This window comes from Oncorhynchus masou, unplaced genomic scaffold (assembly GCF_036934945.1).
Source record: "Oncorhynchus masou masou isolate Uvic2021 unplaced genomic scaffold, UVic_Omas_1.1 unplaced_scaffold_1359, whole genome shotgun sequence".
Lineage (NCBI taxonomy): Eukaryota > Metazoa > Chordata > Actinopteri > Salmoniformes > Salmonidae > Oncorhynchus > Oncorhynchus masou.
The window spans coordinates 62170-84669 of NW_027003488.1; the positions used below are offsets into that span (position 1 = coordinate 62170).

The window sequence follows — 22500 nt, forward strand, 5'->3', positions numbered from 1 at the left end:
CCATATTGTCCAATCACAACGTTCAGGTGTTGAAACCAGTTGTGAGTGGACCAAGGTTCCTTCCTTTATTAAATGATCACCGAACAAAAACAACAAAATACCAAACTACACGCAAAGCTAAATAATAGTGCTAACAACATCCTGTCCTGTAGAGATACTGTCCTGTAGGGCAGAGCTGTCTCAATACTACCATCCCTATAGCAACCAATCAGAGCTGTCTCAATACTACCATCCCTATAGCAACCAATCAGAGCTGTCTCAATACTACCATCCCTATAGCAACCAATCAGAGCTGTGTCAATAATATCATCCCTATAGCAACCAATCAGAGCTGTCTCAATACTACCATCCCTATAGCAACCAATCAGAGCTGTGTCAATAATATCATCCCTATAGCAACCAATCAGAGCTGTCTCAATACTACCATCCCTATAGCAACCAATCAGAGCTGTGTCAATAATATCATCCCAATAGCAACCAATCAGAGTTGTCTCAATACTACCATCCTTATACCAACCAATCAGAGCTGTTTCAATACTATCCTCTTCATCCACCTCCACCTCCTCCTCTACCTCCTTCTCCCCCCTCTCCTTTTCTTCCACCTCCTCCACCTCCTCCTTTTCCTCCGCCTCTTTGTCCTCCTCCTCCACCTCCTCCACCTCCACCTCCTTATCCACCACCCCCACCCCCACCCCCACCTCCTCCACCACCTCCACCTCCTCCTCCAGCTCCACCTACTCCTCCACCTCCTCCTCCAGCTCCACCTACTCCTCCACCACCTCCTCCACACCCCCTCTAACTCCACCTCCTCCTCCACCACCTCTTCCACCTCCACCTCCTCCTCCACCTACTTTTGATCTGCCTCCTCCTCCTCTTCCACCTCCTCCACCACCTCCTCCATCTCCACCTCCACCCCACCTCCACCACCACCTCCTCCACCTCCTCCTCCACCGCCTCCTCCACCGCCTCCTCCACCTCCTCCACTTTCTCCACCCCCTCCTTCACCACCTCCTCCACACCCCCCTCCAACTCCACCTCCACCTCCACCTCCTCCACCTCCTCCTCCTCCTCCCCCACCTCCACTTCCTCCACCTCTACCTCCTCATCCACCTCCTCCTCCACCTCCTCCTCCACTTCCTCCACCAACTCCTCCACCTCCAATTCCTCCACCTCCACCTCCTCCTCCACCTCCTCCTCCACTTCCTCCACCACCTCCTCCACCTCCACTTCGTCCTCCTCCACCTCCTCCTCCTCCACCTCCCCCACCACCTCCTCCACACCCCCCTCCAACTCCACCTCCACCTCCACTTCCTCCACCTCCACCACCACCTCCTCCACCTCCTCCTCCACCTCCTCCTCCCCCACCTCCACTTCTTCCACCTCCACCTCCTCCACTTCCTCCACCACCTCCACTTCTTCCACCTCCACCTCCTCCACTTCCTCCACAACCTCCTCCACCTCCACTTCATCCACCTCCACCTCCACCTCCACCTCCTCCTCCACCTCCACTTCTTCCACCTCCACCTCCTCCACTTCCTCCACCACCTCCTCCTCCTCCTCCACCTCCCCCACCACCTCCTCCACACCCCCCTCCAACTCCACCTCCACTTCCACTTCCTCCACCTCCACTTCTTCCACCTCCACCTCCACTTCCTCCACCTCCTCCTCCACCTCCTCCCCCACCTCCACTTCATCCACCTCCTCCTCCACCTCTACCTCCTCCTCCTCTACCTTCTCCTCCACCACCTCTTCCACCTCCTCCTCCACCTCCACTTCCTCCACTTCCTCCACCTCCACTTCTTCCACCTCCTCCTCCACCTCCTCCTACTCCTCCTCCTCCACCTCCTCCTCCTCCACCGCCTCCTCCACCTCCTCCACCTCCACCTCCTCCTCCTCCTCCTCCTCCTCCACCTCCTCCACCTCCTCCTCCACCGCCTCCACCACCTCCTCCTCCACCTCCTCCTCCTCCTCCTCCCACCACCTCCTCCACCTCCTCCTCCACCTCCTCCTCCCCCTCCTCCACCACCTCCACCTCCTCCTCCTCCTCCTCCTCCTCCACCTCCTCCTCCTCCTCCTCCTCCACCTCCTCCTCCTCCTCCTCCACCTCCTCCTCCACCACCTCCTCCACCTCCTCCTCCACCTCCTCCTCCACCTCTACCTTCATATGAACCAGTGTTCTTTTCTTATCTTTACTGACGTGTTTAAATGTGTCCATATAAAACAAGCATTAATCGAAGGGCAAAGTGCGTAACTTACATTGTATCAGTTCTTTTAAGATAATAGAAGGTGATGTGAGGAAATAGTTAACATGTAGCATAAACACGTCCCTTCAACCCTCTGAAACAAATACCGATTTAGATATATTAAATACTGACGTTGTGGTCTCTCTCTCGCTCTCTCTGTCTTTATGTCTCTGTCTCTCTGTCTCTCTCTCTATCTCTCTCTCTCTCTCTCTTTCTCTCTCTCTCTCTCCCTCTCTCTCCCTCCAGGAGAGCAGCCATTCCCCTGTCTAGCAGCGTACGGAGCCTCCAAGGCAGCTCTCAACCTGTTCATCAACACACTGCGCCACGAAATGGAACCCTGGGGGGTCAAAGTGTCCACCATACTGCCATCCTCATACAAGACAGGTGAGGGGTCAGGGTTCTTGCATCCACCATTCTACTCTTCTCATACTAGATTAGGTGAGGGAAACCTGGGGGAACAGGTTGTGGGGACTAATGCCAGAGAGATGCTAGATGGGATGGGGACATTCGCCAGAGAGATGCTTGATGGGATGGGGACTAATGCCAGAGAGATGCTAGAGTGGATGGGGACTAACGCCAGAGAGATGCTAGATGGGATGGGGACTAGACCCTGGGATAGATAGATATCTCTACAGAGCCACACAGGAAGTGCAGCTGTCACATGTGATGTTGATTGGTAGTAACAGTGTAAATCTTAATTTATACACTCATTAATGCCGATTACCATTATTTCATGCTAATAGCAGCAACGATGATATAATAGTGTGTAATTTACATCCCGTTTATTGTAGTGTCCACATGGTGTACCTCAATCTGTCTCTTCTGATTGGCTCGCCATGTGTGGAACTAGACTAACATATTTACATCTCATTAGCATGTTACTAGCGCCGTATTATCATGTTATGAGCACCTTAATTAGCACGTTATTAGCACATCATTAGCATGTTATTAGCACCTTATTAGCATGTTATTAGCATGTTATTAGCACCTCATTAGCATGTTGTTGGCATGTCATTAGCACCTTATTAGCATGTTATTAGCACATTATTAGCATGTTATGAGCGCCTTACTATCATGTTATGAGCACCTTATTAGCATGTTATTAGCACCTTATTAGCATGTTATTAACACATTATTAGCATGTTATTAGCACATTATTAGCACCATATTAGCATGTTATTAGCACCGTATTAGCGTGTTATTAGCACCGTATTAGCATGTTATTAGCACCGTATTAGCATGTTATGAGCACCTTATTAGCATGTTATTAGCACCGTATTAGCATGTTATTAGCACATTATTAGCGTGTTATTAGCACCTTATTAGCATGTTATTAGCACATTATTAGCACCTTATTAGCGTGTTATTAGCACCTTATTAGCGTGTTATTAGCACCTTATAAGCATGTTATTAGCACCATATTAGTGTGTTATTAGAGGCAAATATTATGTATTGCTCTTACCTACGTATTAAATCATCCTCTAAATTTAAACTAACTCAGTCCTTTATATATTCTGATCCCAGGTCAGTCCGGCAACCAGGAGTACTGGGAGAGAACCCACATTTAAGACATTTAAGTCATTTAGCAGACGCTCTTATCCAGAGCGACTTACAAATTGGTGAATTCACCTTCTGACATCCAGTGGAACAGCCACTTTACAATAGTGCATCTAAATCATTAAGGGGGGGTGGTGAGAAGGATTACTTATCCTATCCTAGGTATTCCTTGAAGAGGTGGGGTTTCAGGTGTCTCCGGAAGGTGGTGATTGACTCCGCTGTCCTGGCGTCGTGAGGGAGTTTGTTCCACCATTGGGGGCCAGAGCAGCGAACAGTTTTGACTGGGCTGAGCGGGAACTGTACTTCCTCAATGGTAGGGAGGCGAGCAGGCCAGAGGTGGATGAACGCAGTGCCCTTGCTTGGGTGTAGGGCCTGATCAGAGCCTGGAGGTACTGCGGTGCCGTTCCCCTCACAGCTCCGTAGGCAAGCACCATGGTCTTGTAGCGGATGCGAGCTTCAACTGGAAGCCAGTGGAGAGAGCGGAGGAGCGGGGTGACGTGAGAGAACTTGGGAAGGTTGAACACCAGACGGGCTGCGGCGTTCTGGATGAGTTGTAGGGGTTTAATGGCACAGGCAGGGAGCCCAGCCAACAGCGAGTTGCAGTAATCCAGACGGGAGATGATAAGTGCCTGGATTAGGACCTGCGCCGCTTCCTGTGTGAGGCAGGGTCGTACTCTGCGGATGTTGTAGAGCATGAACCTACAGGAACGGGCCACCGCCATGATGTTGGTTGAGAACGACAGGGTGTTGTCCAGGATCACGCAAAGGTTCTTAGCGCTCTGGGAGGAGGACACAATGGAGTTGTCAACCGTGATGGCGAGATCATGGAACGGGCAGTCCTTCCCGGGAGGAAGAGCAGCTCCGTCTTGCCGAGGTTCAGCTTGAGGTGGTGATCCGTCATCCACACTGATATGTCTGCCAGACATGCAGAGATGCGATTCGCCACCTGGTCATCAGAAGGGGGAAAGGAGAAGATTAATTGTGTGTCGTCTGCATAGCAATGATAGGAGAGACCATGTGAGGTTATGACAGAGCCAAGTGACTTGGTGTATAGCGAGAATAGGAGAGGGCCTAGAACAGAGCCCTGGGGGACACCAGTGGTGAGAGCGCGTGGCGAGGAGACAGATTCTCGCCACGCCACCTGGTAGGAGCGACCTGTCAGGTAGGACGCAATCCAAGCGTGGGCCGCGCCGGAGATGCCCAACTCGGAGAGGGTGGAGAGGAGGATCTGATGGTTCACAGTATCGAAGGCAGCCGATAGGTCTAGAAGGATGAGAGCAGAGGAGAGAGAGTTAGCTTTAGCAGTGCGGAGCGCCTCCGTGATACAGAGAAGAGCAGTCTCAGTTGAATGACTAGTCTTGAAACCTGACTGATTTGGATCAAGAAGGTCATTCTGAGAGAGATAGCGGGAGAGCTGGCCAAGGACGGCACGTTCAAGAGTTTTGGAGAGAAAAGAAAGAAGGGATACTGGTCTGTAGTTGTTGACATCGGAGGGATCGAGTGTAGGTTTTTTCAGAAGGGGTGCAACTCTCGCTCTCTTGAAGACGGAAGGGACGTAGCCAGCGGTCAGGGATGAGTTGATGAGCGAGGTGAGGTAAGGGAGAAGGTCCCCGGAAATGGTCTGGAGAAGAGAGGAGGGGATAGGGTCAAGCGGGCAGGTTGTTGGGCGGCCGGCCATCACAAGAAGCGAGATTTCATCTGGAGAGAGAGGGGAGAAAGAGGTCAGAGCACAGGGTAGGGCAGTGTGAGCAGAACCAGCGGTGTCGTTTGACTTAGCAAACGAGGATCGGATGTCGTCGACCTTCTTTTCAAAATGGTTGACGAAGTCATCTGCAGAGAGGGAGGAAGGGGGGGGAGGGGGAGGAGGATTCAGGAGGGAGGAGAAGGTGGCAGAGAGCTTCCTAGGGTTAGAGGCAGATGCTTGGAATTTAGAGTGGTAGAAAGTGGCTTTAGCAGCAGAGACAGAGGAGGAAAATGTAGAGAGGAGGGAGTGAAAGGATGCCAGGTCCGCAGGGAGGCGAGTTTTCCTCCATTTCCGCTCGGCTGCCCGGAGCTCTGTTCTGTGAGCTCGCAATGAGTCATCGAGCCACGGAGCGGGAGGGGAGGACCGAGCCGGCCTGGAGGATAGGGGACATAGAGAGTCAAAGGATGCAGAAAGGGAAGAGAGGAGGGTTGAGGAGGCAGAATCAGGAGAAAGGTTGGAGAAGGTATGAGCAGAGGGAAGAGATGATAGGATGGAAGAGGAGAGAGTAGCGGGGGGAGAGAAAGCGAAGGTTGGGACGGCGCGATACCATCCGAGTAGGGGCAGTGTGGGAAGTGTTGGATGAGAGCGAGAGGGAAAAGGATACAAGGTAGTGGTCGGAGACTTGGAGGGGAGTTGCAATGAGGTTAGTGGAAGAACAGCATCTAGTAAAGATGAGGTCGAGCGTATTGCCTGCCTTGTGAGTAGGGGGGAAGGTGAGAGGGTGAGGTCAAAAGAGGAGAGGAGTGGAAAGAAGGAGGCAGAGAGGAATGAGTCAAAGGTAGACGTGGGGAGGTTAAAGTCGCCCAGGACTGTGAGAGGTGAGCCGTCCTCAGGAAAGGAGCTTATCAAGGCATCAAGCTCATTGATGAACTCTCCGAGGGAACCTGGAGGGCGATAAATGATAAGGATGTTAAGCTTGAAAGGGCTGGTAACTGTGACAGCATGGAATTCAAAGGAGGCGATAGATAGATGGGTAAGGGGAGAGAGAGAGAATGACCACTTGGGAGAGATGAGGATCCCGGTGCCACCACCCCGCTGACCAGAAGCTCTCGGGGTGTGCGAGAACACGTGGGCGGACGAAGAGAGAGCAGTAGGAGTAGCAGTGTTATCTGTGGTGATCCATGTTTCCGTCAGTGCCAGGAAGTCGAGGGACTGGAGGGAGGCATAGGCTGAGATGAACTCTGCCTTGTTGGCCGCAGATCGGCAGTTCCAGAGGCTACCGGAGACCAGGAACTCCACGTGGGTCGTGCGCGCTGGGACCACCAGATTAGGTGGCCGCGGCCACGCGGTGTGGAGCGTTTGTATGGTCTGTGCAGAGAGGAGAGAACAGGGATAGATAGACACATAGTTGACAGGGTACAGAAGAGGCTACGCTAATGCAAAGGAGATTGGAATGACAAGTGGACTACACGTCTCGAATGTTCAGAAAGTTAAGCTTACGTAGCAAGAATCTTATTGACTAAAATGATTGAAATGATACAGTACTGCTGGAGTAGGCTAGCTGGTAGTGGCTGCGATGTTGACACTACACTAATCAAGTCGTTCCGTCGAGTGTAATAGTTTCTACAGTGCTGCTATTCGGGGGCTAGCTGGCTAGCTAGCAGGTTGATTGCGTTACGTTACCTTAAAAGAACGACAATAGCTGGCTAGCTAACCTAGAAAATCAGTCTAGGCTACACAATTGTCTTAGATACAAAGACGGCTATGTAGCTAGCTAGCTACGATCAAACAAAACAAACCGTTGTACTGTAATAGTTACTACAGTGCTGCTATTCGGGGGCTAGCTGGCTAGCTACGTTAAAAGAACGACAATAGCTGGCCAGCTAACCTAGAAAATCGCTCTAGGCTACACAATTGTCTTAGATACAAAGACGGCTATGTAGCTAGCTAGCTACGATCAAACAAAACAAACCGTTGTACTGTAATAGTTACTACAGTGCTGCTATTCGGGGGCTAGCTGGCTAGCTACGTTAAAAGAACGACAATAGCTGGCCAGCTAACCTAGAAAATCGCTCTAGACTACACAATTGTCTTAGATACAAAGACGGCTATGTAGCTGGCTAGCTACGATCAAACAAATCAAACCGTTGTACTGTAATGAAGTGAAATGAAAATGTGATACTACCTGTGGAGCGACGCGGAATGTTGACCGGGTAGTTGGAGTTCAATTCGGTAGAGGTTGGCTAGCTGTTGGCTAGCTAGCTAGCAGCATTTCCTACGTTAAGGACGACAAATAGCTGGCTAGCTAACCTCGGTAAATTAAGATAATCACTCTAAGTCTACACACTCTAAACTGCACAATTATCTTGGATACGAAGACAGCGAAGACAACTATGTAGCTAGCTGACACTACGCTAATCGAGTCGTTCAGTTGAGTGTAATAGTTTCTACAGTGCTAGTGGACAGTGGATGTTAGCTAGCTGCTTAGCTAGCTGCTGGGCAGATACGTTAGGACGACGAAATACGATAATTATGCAATTGTCGTTGATACAAAGACGGCTATGTAGCTAGCTAAGAAGAAATTGCTAAGATTAGACAAATCAAACCGTTGTAGTATAACGAAATGTAATGAAAAGTAATGAAAAGTGTGGTGTGAAGGAAACTCCCTGTTAACTCAAACCCTCTATATCCTCTGATCCCAGGTCAGTCTGGTAACCAGGAGTACTGGGAGAGTCAGTACAAGAGCCTGATCCACAACCTGTCCGCAGGCCTGCTGGAGGAGTACGGGGAAGACTACACACACGAGACCAAGGAGCTCTTCCAACACTTCGCCCAGTCGGCTAACGAGGACCTGTCACCAGTCATCAACACCATCAGCGAGGCGCTGCTCTCCCCCCGGCCCCTGGTCCGATACTACGCTGGGCCCGGCGTGGGCCTCATGTACTTCGTTTATAGTTATTTCCCTCTGAGTCTCTCAGACAAGTTCCTCCAGAGACTATTTGTCCAGAAGAAGATCATCCCACGAGCGCTGAGGAAAGAGAACAACAACAACAACAACAACAACAACAACAACAACAACATGGAGAAGATAAAGAAGTAAAACAATGAGATGATGTTTGTTTTTAAGGTAGAAAGTGGAAGCTGTAGGGCCCACTGACGTCAGGTAAAACACGCTCATCGTGTTGTTGTCTATTTTTTGTTTGAATATTGTGGTTTTTGCATTGGTGTTCACAATGAAGGGCTCATTATATTGGTGTTCACATTGAAGGGCTCATTATATTGGTGTTCACATTGAAGGGCTCATTATATTGGTGTTCACATTGAAGGGCTCATTATATTGGTGTTCACATTGAAGGGCTCATTATATTGGTGTTCACATTGAAGGGCTCATTATATTGGTGTTCACATTGAAGGGCTCATTATATTGGTGTTCACATTGAAGGGCTCATTATATTGGTGTTCCTATTGAAGGGCTCATTATATTGGTGTTCATTTTGAAGGGGTCATTGAAGATGAGTTTTTGAGTGGCTTCCCCTCCCGGTAGACGGCAGACACCAACATAGCTGGCACACAGAGACATATTTAGAGAGTTTGGCCCAACTTTTAGAATGAACGACATGTTAGCACCTTAATATGCTGTATGGTTTTGCTGGCATCAACACGATGGCACCAACACGGCTGGCACCAACACTTCTGGCACCAACACGGCTGGCACCAACACGGCTGGCACCAACACTTCTGGCACCAACACGATGGCATCAACACGATGGCACCAACACGGCTGGCACCAACACGGCTGGCACCAACAGCACCAACACGATGGCACCAACACGTCTGGCAGCAACATGGCTGGCACCAACACGGCTGGCACCAACATGGCTGGCACCAACAGCACCAACACGATGGCACCAACACGTCTGGCACCAACACGGCTGGCACCAACACGGCTGGCACCAACACGGCTGGCTCAAACACGTCTGGCACCAACACGTCTGGCACCAACACGGCTAGCACCAACACGATGGCACCAACACGGCTGGCACCAACACGGCTGGCACCAACAGCACCAACACGATGGCACCAACACGTCTGGGACCAACACAGCTGGCACCAACATGGCTGGCACCAACACGTCTGGCAGCAACATGGCTGGCACCAACAGCACCAACACGATGGCACCAACACGGCTGGCACCAACACGGCTGGCACCACAGAGCTCTGTAAATACACCATTCTGTCACATCCCCATGGAGCACCTGAATTCAAGGACCTTATAGATGTTCAATTATATTTGCCGATGTTATTTTTATTTCGAACAGTTCGTCTTTGTTCGTTTCTTTGTATTGTTCACTCCACTGAATGTTCTTCTTCAATCAGAGTAGCTATGCCAGTTTTATTTCATGAATCACTGAAAACTGTGAATTTTACAATAACAAATATTCTTAAAAATATTGTTAAAAAAATGTTTGTTTTTTTCACTCATTGTTCACCTAACTTTGGTAATATTAAAAGTTTTTAAGACTTTTTAAAAATCGTTTTGTTATCTCTTGCCTCAGCAATGAGAGGAGAGAGGAGAAGACAGGGCATGGGAGAGGAGAGGAGAGGAGAGGAGAGGAGAGGAGAGGAGAGGAGAGGAGAGGAGAGGAGAGGACAGGACAGGACAGAGAGGGGAGAGGGAGGAGAGAGTGAGGAGAGGAGAGAGGAGAAAGGGAGGAGAGGAGAGAGGGAGGAGAGGAGAGGAGAGGAGAGGAGAGGAGAGGAGAGGAGAGGAGAGGATAGGATAGGATAGGAGAGGAGAGGAGAGGAGAGGAGAAGAGAGGAGAGAGGGAGGATAGGAGAGAGGAGAGAGGGAGGAGAGGAGAGTAGAGGAGAGAGGGAGGATAGGAGAGAGGAGAGAAGGAGGAGGGAGAGGAGATAGGGAAGAGAGGAGAAGAGGGGAGAGGAGAGAGGGGAGAGGGAGGAGAGGAGCGGAGAGAGAGAGAGAGATGGGAGAAGAGAGAGGGGAGAGGGAGGAGAGGAGAGAGTGAGGAGAGGAGAGGAGAGAGGAGAAAGGGAGGAGAGGAGAGGAGAGGAGAGGAGAGGAGAGAGGAGAGGAGAGAGGAGAGGAGAGGAGAGGAGAGGAGAGGAGAGGAGAGGAGAGGAGAGAGGGAGGATAGGAGAGAGGAGAGAGGGAGGAGAGGAGAGGAGAGTAGAGAGGGAGGAGATGAGAGAGGAGAGGGAGGAGAGGAGAGTAGAGAGGGAGGAGATTAGAGAGGAGAGGGAGGAGAGGAGAGGGCATGGGAGAGGAGAGAGAGAAGGGAGAAGGGAGAGGGGAGAGGGAGGAGAGGAGAGAGGAACCAACACCAAACACAGACAACAGCTCTCCTTCTGTCCTGGAGTGGTGGGACAGTTTGTTGACATGCCAGGAGCCCATCTTTGACCTTTATACTCAAACCTAACCACCCATTTCAAATCTGTCAGTTAGTTTTTGGAGCATGGTGTGCTAATTCTGAGTTCACTTAATTAAGCCTCATAACATTGTATAACTGAAGAAAGATCGGGGGCGAGATTGGGAGGGAATGGTTTGACCCCTACTAGTGGTTAGAGTGGAGGGGCGGCAGGGTAGACTGGTGGTTAGAGTGGAGGGGTGGCAGGGTAGACTAGTGGTTAGAGTGGAGGGGCGGTAGGGTAGACTAGTGGTTAGAGGGGAGGGGCGGCAGGGTAGACTAGTGGTTAGAGTGGAGGGGCGGTAGGGTAGACTAGTGGTTAGAGTGGAGGGGCGGCAGGTAGACTAGTGGTTAGAGGGGAGGGGCGGTAGGGTAGACTAGTGGTTAGAGTGGAGGGGCGGCAGGGTAGACTAGTGGTTAGAGGGGAGGGGCGGTAGGGTAGACTAGTGGTTAGAGTGGAGGGGCGGCAGGGTAGACTAGTGGTTAGAGTGGAGGGGCGGCAGGGTAGACTAGTGGTTAGAGTGGAGGGGCGGCAGGTAGACTAGTGGTTAGAGGGGAGGGGCGGCAGGGTAGACTAGTGGTTAGAGTGGAGGGGCGGCAGGGTAGATTAGTGGTTAGAGTGGAGGGGCGGCAGGGTAGACTAGTGGTTAGAGTGGAGGGGCGGCAGGTAGACTAGTGGTTAGAGTGGAGGGGCGGCAGGGTAGACTAGTGGTTAGAGGGGAGGGGTGGCAGGGTAGACTAGTGGTTAGAGTGGAGGGGCGGCAGGGTAGCCTAGTGGTTAGAGTGGAGGGGTGGCAGGGTAGCCTAGTGGTTAGAGGGGAGGGGCGGCAGGGTAGACTAGTGGTTTGAAGTTCAAACCCCCGAGCTGACAAGGTAAAAATCTGTCGTTCTCCTGAACAGGCAGTTAACCCACTGTTCCTAGGCCTTCATTGAAAATAAGAATTTGTTCTTAACTGACTTGCCTCGATAAATAAAGGATTTTTAAAAAGTTGAACGTTTGCAAAATGTACACATCTCAAATTTGACCCTTTTCACTATAACATGCACCACTTTTGACCAGGGCCCATAGGAAAATAGGTGCCACTAACTAGTGAATAGTTTGCCATTTGGGACTCATGAGAATGAGTTTACTCCGTATGCCAATTCGAATAAATAACCCCCACGTTATAAAGCTCCGCCCCCTAAATCGGACCAGGTCTGGGTCCCCTCTTCCTAGAACTTCCTAGATGCCAGTCTTCCAAGAACCGTCAGAGATTCTGTGTATTCTGTGAAGCCAGTGGGGACCAATATAGGAGAGGGGAGAGAGGAGAGGGGAGAGGGGAGAGAGGAGAGGGGAGAGAGGAGAGGGGAGAGAGGAGAGGGGGAGAGAGGAGAGGGGAGAGGGGAGAGAGGAGAGTGGAAAGGGGAGAGAAGAGAGGGGAGAGGGGAGAGGGGAGAGGAGAAGAGAAGGGAGAGGAGAGAGAAGAAAGGGGAGAGGAGATGGGAGAGGGGAGAGAGGAAAGGGGAGAGGGGAGAGGGGAGAGAAGAGAGGGGAGAGGGCAGAGGGGAGAGATGGGAGAGAGGAAAGGGGAGAGAGGAGAGGGGAGAGGGGAGAGAGGAGAGGGGAGAGGGGAGAGAGGAAAGGGGAGAGAGGAGAGGGGAGAGGAGAGACAGGGGAGAGGGGAGGAGAGGAGATGGGAGAGGGGAGGAGATGAGAGGGGAGAGGAGAGGAGAGGAGAGGAGAGAGAGGGGAGAGGGGAGAGGGAGAGAGGGGGAGAGGAGAGAGAGGGGAGAGGGGAGAGGAGAAGAGAAGGGAGAGGAGATGGGATAGGAGAGAGATGGGAGAGGGGAGAGGAGAAGAGAAGGGAGAGGAGATGGGAGAGGGGAGAGAGGAAAGGGGAGAGAGGAGAGGGGAGAGGGGAGAGAGGAGAGGGGAGAGGAGAGAGAGGGGAGAGCGGAGAGAGGGGAGGAGATGAGAGACGGGGAGAGAAGGGGAGACAGCAACCACTGATTGTTTTGGTGAGTGATCAGCCATGAAAACGCTGTTGGTTTGAACTCACGTTGATTAACTGAGACAGGACAGAGGCTTGGTGTTTATAGTGTCTTTGTTATGGCATCCATCTGACCACACAGCTGCTGGCCAAACATTGATAGAGAGTTTGTTCACTTGACTGAATCACGCTTTTTCATGTAACCTCTTGCTCCACTTGTGGTGTGGCCACTTACATAAACAAGAACATCAACACACACAGACAGACAGACAGACAGACAGACAGGCAGACAGACAGACAGGCAGGCAGGCAGGCAGGCAGGCAGGCAGGCAGGCAGGCAGGCAGGCAGACAGACAGACAGACAGACAGACAGACAGACAGACAGACAGACAGACAGACAGACAGACAGACAGACAGACAGACAGACAGACAGACAGACAGACAGACAGGCAGGCAGACAGACAGACTGGTTCACGTGTTGTAATTATTTGACCAGACCGTCAGGCGTTCTGTCAGAGTGAACTGTGAGTGTTTCTCTCTTCTCAGAAAAGCCTCAAACTCTTAATAGCTGTTTTCAAACACTATCTTTTGTCAAACCATCAGAGAATTCATCACACAAACCATTGTGTCTTTTCCACTGTGTAAACTCTTAACTTTTGCTCCAAATTTAAGTTACAATCACATCTGATCAGTTGTAACCTCCGTTCCCCTCACCCTCACCTTCACCCTAACCCTCACCCTAACCCTCACCCTCACCCTCACCCTAACCTTCACCCTCACCCTAACCCTCACCCTCACCCTAACCCTCACCCTAACCCTAACCCTAACCTTCACCCTCACCCTAACCCTAACCCTAACCCTAACCCTAACCCTCACCCTCACCCTAACCTTCACCCTCACCCTAACCTTCACCCTAACCCTCACCCTAACCTTCATCTTCACCCTAACCTTCACCCTAACCCTCATCCTAACCTTCACCCTCACCCTAACCTTCACCCTAACCCTCACCCTAAACTTCACCCTCACCCTGACCCTCACCTTCACCCTCACCTTTACCCTAACCCTTGCCCTTACACTCACCCTCAACCTAACCCTCACCCTAACCCTCACCCTAACCCTCACCTCATCTTCACAAGGTCATTTGCTGTTGTTCTGGGATTGATTGGCACTTTTCGCACCACAGTATGTTCATCTCTAGGAGACAGAACGCGTCTCCTTCCTGAGCGGTGTGATGGCTGTGTGGTCCCATGGTGTTTATACTTGCATACTAGTGCTTGTATAGATGAACGTGGTACCTTCAGGCATTTGGAAATTGCTCCCAAGGATGAACTTTTTCTGAGGTCTTGGCTGATTTCTTTTGATTTTTCCATGATGTCAAGCAAAGAGGCACTGAGTTTGAAGGTAATGAAATACATCCACAGGTACACCTCCAATTGACTCAAATGAGTCAGAAGTTTCTAAAGCCATGACATCATTTTCTGGAATTTTCTAAGCTGTTTAAAGGCACAGTCAACTTAGTGTATGTAAACTTCTGACCCACTGGAATTGTGACACAGTGAATTATAAGTGAAATAATCTGTCTGTAAACAATTTCTGGCAAAATGACTTGTGTCATACACAAAGTAGATGTCCTGACCGACTCGCCAAAACTATAGTTTGTTAACAAGAAATTTGTGGAGTGGTTGAAAAACGAGATTTAACGAATCCGACCGAATCCAACCATCACCCCTGGTGAGACAAAACCGCAACTTGTCAGTGAAGGGCACTTTGTGCCAGTCCTGTCTGGTCTAGCGACGGTGGGTTCGTGCCCATAGTTGTTGCCGTTGTTGGCGGTGATGTCTGGTGAGGACCTGCCTTACAACAGGCCTACAAGCCCTCAGTACAGCCTCCCTCAGCCTATTGCAGACAGTCTGAGCACTGATGGAGGGATGGTGCATTCCTGGTGTAACTCGGGCAGTTGTTGTTGCCATTCTGTACCTGTCCCGCAGGTGTGATGTTCAGGTGTACTGATCCTGTGCAGGTGTTGTTACACGTGGTCTGCCACTGCGAGGACGATCAGCTGTCCGTCCTGTCTCCCTGTAGCGCTGTCTTAGACGTCTCACAGTACGGACATTGCAATTTATTGCCCTGGCCACATCTGCAGTCCTCCTTGCAGCCTAAGGCATGTTGACGCAGATGATCAGAGACCCCGGGCATCTTTATTTTGGTGTAGAAAGGCCTCCTTGGTGTCCTAAGCTTTCATAACTGTGACCTTTGGGCATCTTTCTTTTGGTGTTTTTCAGAGTCAGTAGAAAGGCCTCCTTGGTGTCCTAAGCTTTCATAACTGTGACCTTTGGGCATCTTTCTTTTGGTGTTTTTCAGAGTCAGTAGAAAGGCCTCCTTGGTGTCCTAAGCTTTCATAACTGTGACCTTTGGGCATCTTTCTTTTGGTGTTTTTCAGAGTCAGTAGAAAGGCCTCCTTGGTGTCCTAAGCTTTCATAACTGTGACCTTTGGGCATCTTTCTTTTGGTGTTTTTCAGAGTCAGTAGAAAGGCCTCTTTAGTGTCCTAAGCTTTCATAACTGTGACCTTAATTGCCTACTGTCTGTGAGCTGTTAGTGTCTTAAAACCTTTTGTGACTAGGGGGCAGTATATTCATTTTTGGAGAAATAACATTCCCGTAGTAAATGTGATATTTTGTCCGGACAAGATGCTAGAATATAGAGGATTTATTAACATCCACAGGTGCAAGTTCATTTATTGTTTACTGTTCATTGAACACACGAAACAGTGGGAATCGAACATGGGAAACAGTGTTTAAACCCTTTGCAAGGAAGATCTGTGAAGTTATTTGAATTTTTCAGAATTATCTTTGAAAGACAGGGTCCTGAAAAAAGGGATGTTTCTTTTTTTTGTTGAGTTTATATATCAAATCAAATCAAATTTTATAGGTCACCTACACGTGGTTAGCAGATGTTAATGCGAGTGTAGCGAAATGCTTGTGCTTCTAGTTCCGACAATGCAGTAATAACCAACAAGTAATCTAACAATTCCACAACAACTACATTATACACACAAGTGTAAAGGAATGAATAAGAATATGTACATATAAATATATCAATGAGCGATGTCCGAACGGCATAGGCAGGATGCAGAAGACGGTATAGAGTACAGGATATACATATGAGATGAGTAATGTAGAGTATGTAAACATGATATAAAGTGACATTGTTTAACGTGACTAGTGATGCATTTATTACATCCCATTTTTAATTATTGTTAAAAATCGCGCAACATTTCAACATCCTGCTACTCATGCCAGGAGTATAGTATATGCATATGATTAGTATGTGTGCATAGAAAACACTCTGAAGTTTCTAGAAATGGTTCAATGGTGTCTGTGACTATAACAGAACGAGTTCTGTCGTCAAAATCGCAAGAAAACCTGATCACAAAATCTACAAAGAAAAAATCCATCCGCCAGTGTTTGTATTGTCTAAGGCTTGCCATAAATGATGGAACTGTGTTTGCAATTCCTACAGCTTCCACACGATGTCGCCAGTGTTGTGATTACCAGGGCCCTTTATCCTTGGTCAGATTAGTCAATAGCACATCCGGTCTTCAGGTGCGCAACTGAAAAAAATGTCCGTGAGGAACTGGACTTCGTTTTGTAAACTTCTAGCTATTGAATACAGATCTCTCCGTGATCAATTTGATCATTTATTAACGTTTACTAATACCTAAACTTGGATTACAGATGTAGGTTGAAGTGTTTTGTCAAAGTTTATAGGCAACTTTATGAATTTTATAAAATGACGTCGCGTTCGGAAACGCGACTTTTTCCATGGATTTCTCGGTGTTCATAAATGGACATTTTGGGTATATATATGGACCGATTTAATCGAAAAAAAGACCCAATTGTGATGTTTATGGTACATATAGGAGTGCCAACAAAGAATCTCGTAATGAATGTTTTATATTTTATTTCTGCGTTTTGGGTAGCGCCGACTACGCAAATTTCTTTGTTTACGTCCCCTTTGTGTGTTTCTGGGGCTGCATGCTATCAGATAATAGCTCCTCATGCTTTCGCCGAAAAGCATTTTACAAATATGACACGTTGGCTATATTCACAACGAGTGTGGCTTGAAATTGAGTACCCTGCATGTGAATTTGAATGAAAGTTTGAGTTTTAACGAGTACAATTAGTTGGCGCTCTGGAATTTCCGCTGATTTGGTTCCTGTACAGGTACATAATTCTGAAGAAGGTAGCATTGTTTAAAGTGGCTAGTGATATATTTTACATCATTTCCCATCAATTCCCATTATTAAAGTGGCTGGAGTTGAGTCAGTGTGTTGGCAGCAGCCACTCACTGTTAGTGGTTGCTGTTTAACAGTCTGATGGCCTTGAGATAGAAGCTGTTCTTCAGTCTCTCGGTCCCAGCTTTGATGCACCTGTACTGACCTCGCCTTCTGGATGATAGCGGGGTGAACAGGCAGTGGCTCGGGTGGTTGTTGTCCTTGATGATCTTTATGGCCTTCCTGTGACATCGGGTGGTGTAGGTGTCCTGGAGGGCAGGTAGTTTGCCCCCGGTGATGCATTGTGCAGACTGCACCACCCTCTGGAGAGCCTTAACGGTTGTGGGCGGAGCAGTTGCCGTCTCTTCGATGTTGGCAATCAAGCCTACCACTGTAGTGTCGTTTGCAAACTTGATGATTGAGTTGGAGGCATGCATGGCCACGCAGTCATGGGTGAACAGGGAGTAACAGGAGAGGGCTCAGAACGCACCCTTGTGGGGCCCCAGGGTTCAGGATCAGCGGGGTGGAGATGTTGTTTCCTAACTTCACCACCTGGGGGCGTCCCGTCCGAAAGTCCAGGACCCAGTTGTGTCCCAAACCGTGATAGCCTCTGAATGTGTCCCAAACCATGATAGCCCCTGAATGTGTCCCAAACCGTGATAGCCGACACACAGGACACACCAGACACACCAGACACACCAGACACACCAGACACACCAGACACCAGACAGACAGACACACCACCGACACAGCAGACACACCAGACACACCAGAGACACCGACACACCCGACACACCAGACACACCGACACACCAGACACACCGACACACCAGACAGACAGACACACCAACACAGCAGACACACCAGACACACCAGAGACACCGACACACCAGACACACCGACACACCAGACACACCAGACAGACAGACACACCAGACACACCAGACACACCAGACAGACAGACACACCAACACACCAGACACACCGACACACCAGACACACCGACACACCAGACACACCAGACACACCAGACAGACAGACACACCGACACACCAGACACACCAGACACACCTGACAGACAGACACACCAGACACACCGACACACCAGACACACCGACACACCAGACACACCAGACACACCAGACACACCAGATACACCAGACACACCAGACACACCAGACACACCAGACACACCAGATACACCAGACACACCAGACACTGACACACAAGACACACCAGACACACCAGATACACCAGACACACCAGACACCCCAGACACACCAGACACACCAGACACCCCAGACACCGACACACCAGACACCGACACACCAGACACACCAGACACCGACACACCAGACACACCAGACACACCAGACACACCAGACAGACAGACACACCAACACACCAGACACACCGACACACCAGACACACCGACACACCAGACACACCAGACACACCAGACAGACAGACACACCGACACACCAGACACACCAGACACACCTGACAGACAGACACACCAGACACACCGACACACCAGACACACCGACACACCAGACACACCAGACACACCAGACACACCAGATACACCAGACACACCAGACACACCAGACACACCAGACACACCAGATACACCAGACACACCAGACACTGACACACAAGACACACCAGACACACCAGATACACCAGACACACCAGACACCCCAGACACACCAGACACACCAGACACCCCAGACACCGACACACCAGACACCGACACACCAGACACACCAGACACCGACACACCAGACACACCAGACACACCAGACACACCAGACACACCAGACACACCAGACACAGACACACCAGACACCCCAGACACCGACACACCAGACAGACCAGACACAGACACACCAGACACCCCAGACACCGACACACCAGACACACCGAGATACCAGACAGACCAGACACAGACACACCAGACAGCCCAGACACCGACACACCAGACACACCGACACACCGACACACCAGACACACCAGACACACCAGACACACCAGACACACCAGACACACCAGACACACCAGACACACCGACACACCAGACACACCAGACACACCAGACACCAGACACACCGGACACACCAGACACCAGACACACCGGACAACGACACACCGACACACCGGACACACCAGACACCCCAGACACCAGACACACCGGACACACCAGACAACGACACACCGACACACCGACACACCAGACACACCAGACACACCAGACACACCGACACACCAGACACACCAGACACACCAGACACACCAGACACACCAGACACCGACACCCCAGACACCGACACACCAGACACACCAGACACACCAGACACACCGACACACCAGACACACCAGACACACCGACACACCAGACACACCAGACACACCAGACACACCAGACACACCAGACACACCAGACACACCGACACACCAGACAGACCAGACACCGACACACCAGACACACTGGAGACACCAGACATTCCTCTATAACCTACCTCTATAACCTTTCTAAACTACCTCTATAACCTACTTCTATAACCTACGTCTATATCCTACCTCTATATAACCTACCTCTATAACCTACCTAGAAAATATCCTACCTCTATATAACCTACCTCTATAACCTACCTCTCTAACCTACCTCTATAACCTACCTCTCTAAACTACCTCTATAACCTACGTCTATAACCTACGTCTATATCCTACCTAGAAAATATCCTACCTCTATATAACCTACCTCTATAACCTACCTCTATAACCTACCTCTACAACCTACCTCTATAACCTACCTCTCTAAACTACCTCTATAAACTACATCTATACACTACCTCTATAACCTACCTCTATAACCTACCTCTCTAAACTACCTCTATAAACTACATTTACATTTAAGTCATTTAGCAGACTCTCTTATCCAGAGCGACTTACAAATTGGTGAATTCACCTTCTGACATCCAGTGGAACAGCCACTTTACAATAGTGCATCTAAATCATTTAAGGGGGGTGAGAAGGATTACATTATCCTATCCTAGGTATTCCTTGAAGAGGTGGGGTTTCAGGTGTCTCCGGAAGGTGGTGATTGACTCCGCTGTCCTGGCGTCGTGAGGGAGTTTGTTCCACCATTGGGGGGCCAGAGCAGCGAACAGTTTTGACTGGGCTGAGCGGGAACTGTACTTCCTCAGTGGTAGGGAGGCGAGCAGGCCAGAGGTGGATGAACGCAGTGCCCTTGTTTGGGTGTAGGGCCTGATCAGAGCCTGGAGGTACTGCGGTGCCGTTCCCCTCACAGCTCCGTAGGCAAGCACCATGGTCTTGTAGCGGATGCGAGCTTCAACTGGAAGCCAGTGGAGAGAGCGGAGGAGCGGGGTGACGTGAGAGAACTTGGGAAGGTTGAACACCAGACGGGCTGCTGCGTTCTGGATGAGTTGTAAGGGTTTAATGGCACAGGCAGGGAGCCCAGCCAACAGCGAGTTGCAGTAATCCAGACGGGAGATGACAAGTGCCTGGATTAGGACCTGCGCCGCTTCCTATGTGAGGCAGGGTCGTACTCTGCGGATGTTGTAGAGCATGAACCTACAGGAACGGGCCACCGCCTTGATGTTAGTTGAGAACGACAGGGTGTTGTCCAGGATCACGCCAAGGTTCTTAGCGCTCTGGGAGGAGGACACAATGGAGTTGTCAACCGTGATGGCGAGATCATGGAACGGGCAGTCCTTCCCCGGGAGGAAGAGCAGCTCCGTCTTGCCGAGGTTCAGCTTGAGGTGGTGATCCGTCATCCACACTGATATGTCTGCCAGACATGCAGAGATGCGATTCGCCACCTGGTCATCAGAAGGGGGAAAGGAGAAGATTCATTGTGTGTCGTCTGCATAGCAATGATAGGAGAGACCATGTGAGGTTATGACAGAGCCAAGTGACTTGGTGTATAGCGAGAATAGGAGAGGGCCTAGAACAGAGCCCTGGGGGACACCAGTGGTGAGAGCGCGTGGCGAGGAGACAGATTCTCGCCACGCCACCTGGTAGGAGCGACCTGTCAGGTAGGACGCAATCCAAGCGTGGGCCGCGCCGGAGATGCCCAACTCGGAGAGGGTGGAGAGGAGGATCTGATGGTTCACAGTATCGAAGGCAGCCGATAGGTCTAGAAGGATGAGAGCAGAGGAGAGAGAGTTAGCTTTAGCAGTGCGGAGCGCCTCCGTGATACAGAGAAGAGCAGTCTCAGTTGAATGACTAGTCTTGAAACCTGACTGATTTGGATCAAGAAGGTCATTCTGAGAGAGATAGCGGGAGAGCTGGCCAAGGACGGCACGTTCAAGAGTTTTGGAGAGAAAAGAAAGAAGGGATACTGGTCTGTAGTTGTTGACATCGGAGGGATCGAGTGTAGGTTTTTTCAGAAGGGGTGCAACTCTCACTCTCTTGAAGACGGAAGGGACGTAGCCAGCGGTCAGGGATGAGTTGATGAGCGAGGTGAGGTAAGGGAGAAGGTCTCCGGAAATGGTCTGGAGAAGAGAGGAGGGGATAGGGTCAAGCGGGCAGGTTGTTGGGCGGCCGGCCGTCACAAGAAGCGAGATTTCATCTGCAGAGAGAGTGGAGAAAGAGGTCAGAGCACAGGGTAGGGCAGTGTGAGCAGAACCAGCGAAGAACCAACTACATCTATACACTACCTCTATAACCTACCTCTATAACCTACCTCTATAACCTACCTCTATAACCTACCTCTATATCCTACCTCTCTAAACTACCTCTATAACCTACGTCTATAACCTACGTCTATATCCTACCTCTATATAACCTACCTCTATAACCTACCTATATATATCCTACCTCTATATAACCTACCTCTATAACCTACCTCTATAACCTACCTCTACAACCTACCTCTATAACCTACCTCTCTAAACTACCTCTATAAACTACATCTATACACTACCTCTATAACCTACCTCTATAACCTACCTCTATAACCTACCTATATATATCCTACCTCTATATAACCTACCTCTATAACCTACCTCTATAACCTACCTCTACAACCTACCTCTATAAACTACATCTATACACTACCTCTATAACCTACCTCTATAACCTACCTCTATAACCTACCTCTATAACCTACCTCTCTAAACTACCTCTATAAACTACATCTATACACTACCTCTATAACCTACCTCTATAACCTACCTCTATAACCTACCTCTATATCCTACCTCTCTAAACTACCTCTATAACCTACCTCTATATCCTACCTCTATAAATTACCTCTATAACCTACCTCTATAACCTACCTCTATAACCTACCTCTCTAAACTACCTCTATAAACTACATCT

General features: G+C 49.8%; 2 protein-coding genes across 2 annotated transcripts in view; one reads left to right on the top strand and one right to left on the bottom strand.

The window, feature by feature from the left end:
- LOC135530512 (V-type proton ATPase subunit d 1) overlaps positions 1–22500 on the bottom strand; it is a 141954-nt gene that overhangs the window by 40673 nt on the left and 78781 nt on the right. The window lies entirely within an intron of this gene.
- Positions 2355–10016, top strand: LOC135530511 (11-beta-hydroxysteroid dehydrogenase type 2-like). Its single transcript, XM_064958818.1, has 2 exons — positions 2355–2627; positions 8187–10016. The coding sequence occupies exons 1-2, from the start codon at positions 2408–2410 to the stop codon at positions 8582–8584; spliced, it is 618 nt and encodes a 205-aa protein (XP_064814890.1). The 5' UTR covers positions 2355–2407; the 3' UTR covers positions 8585–10016.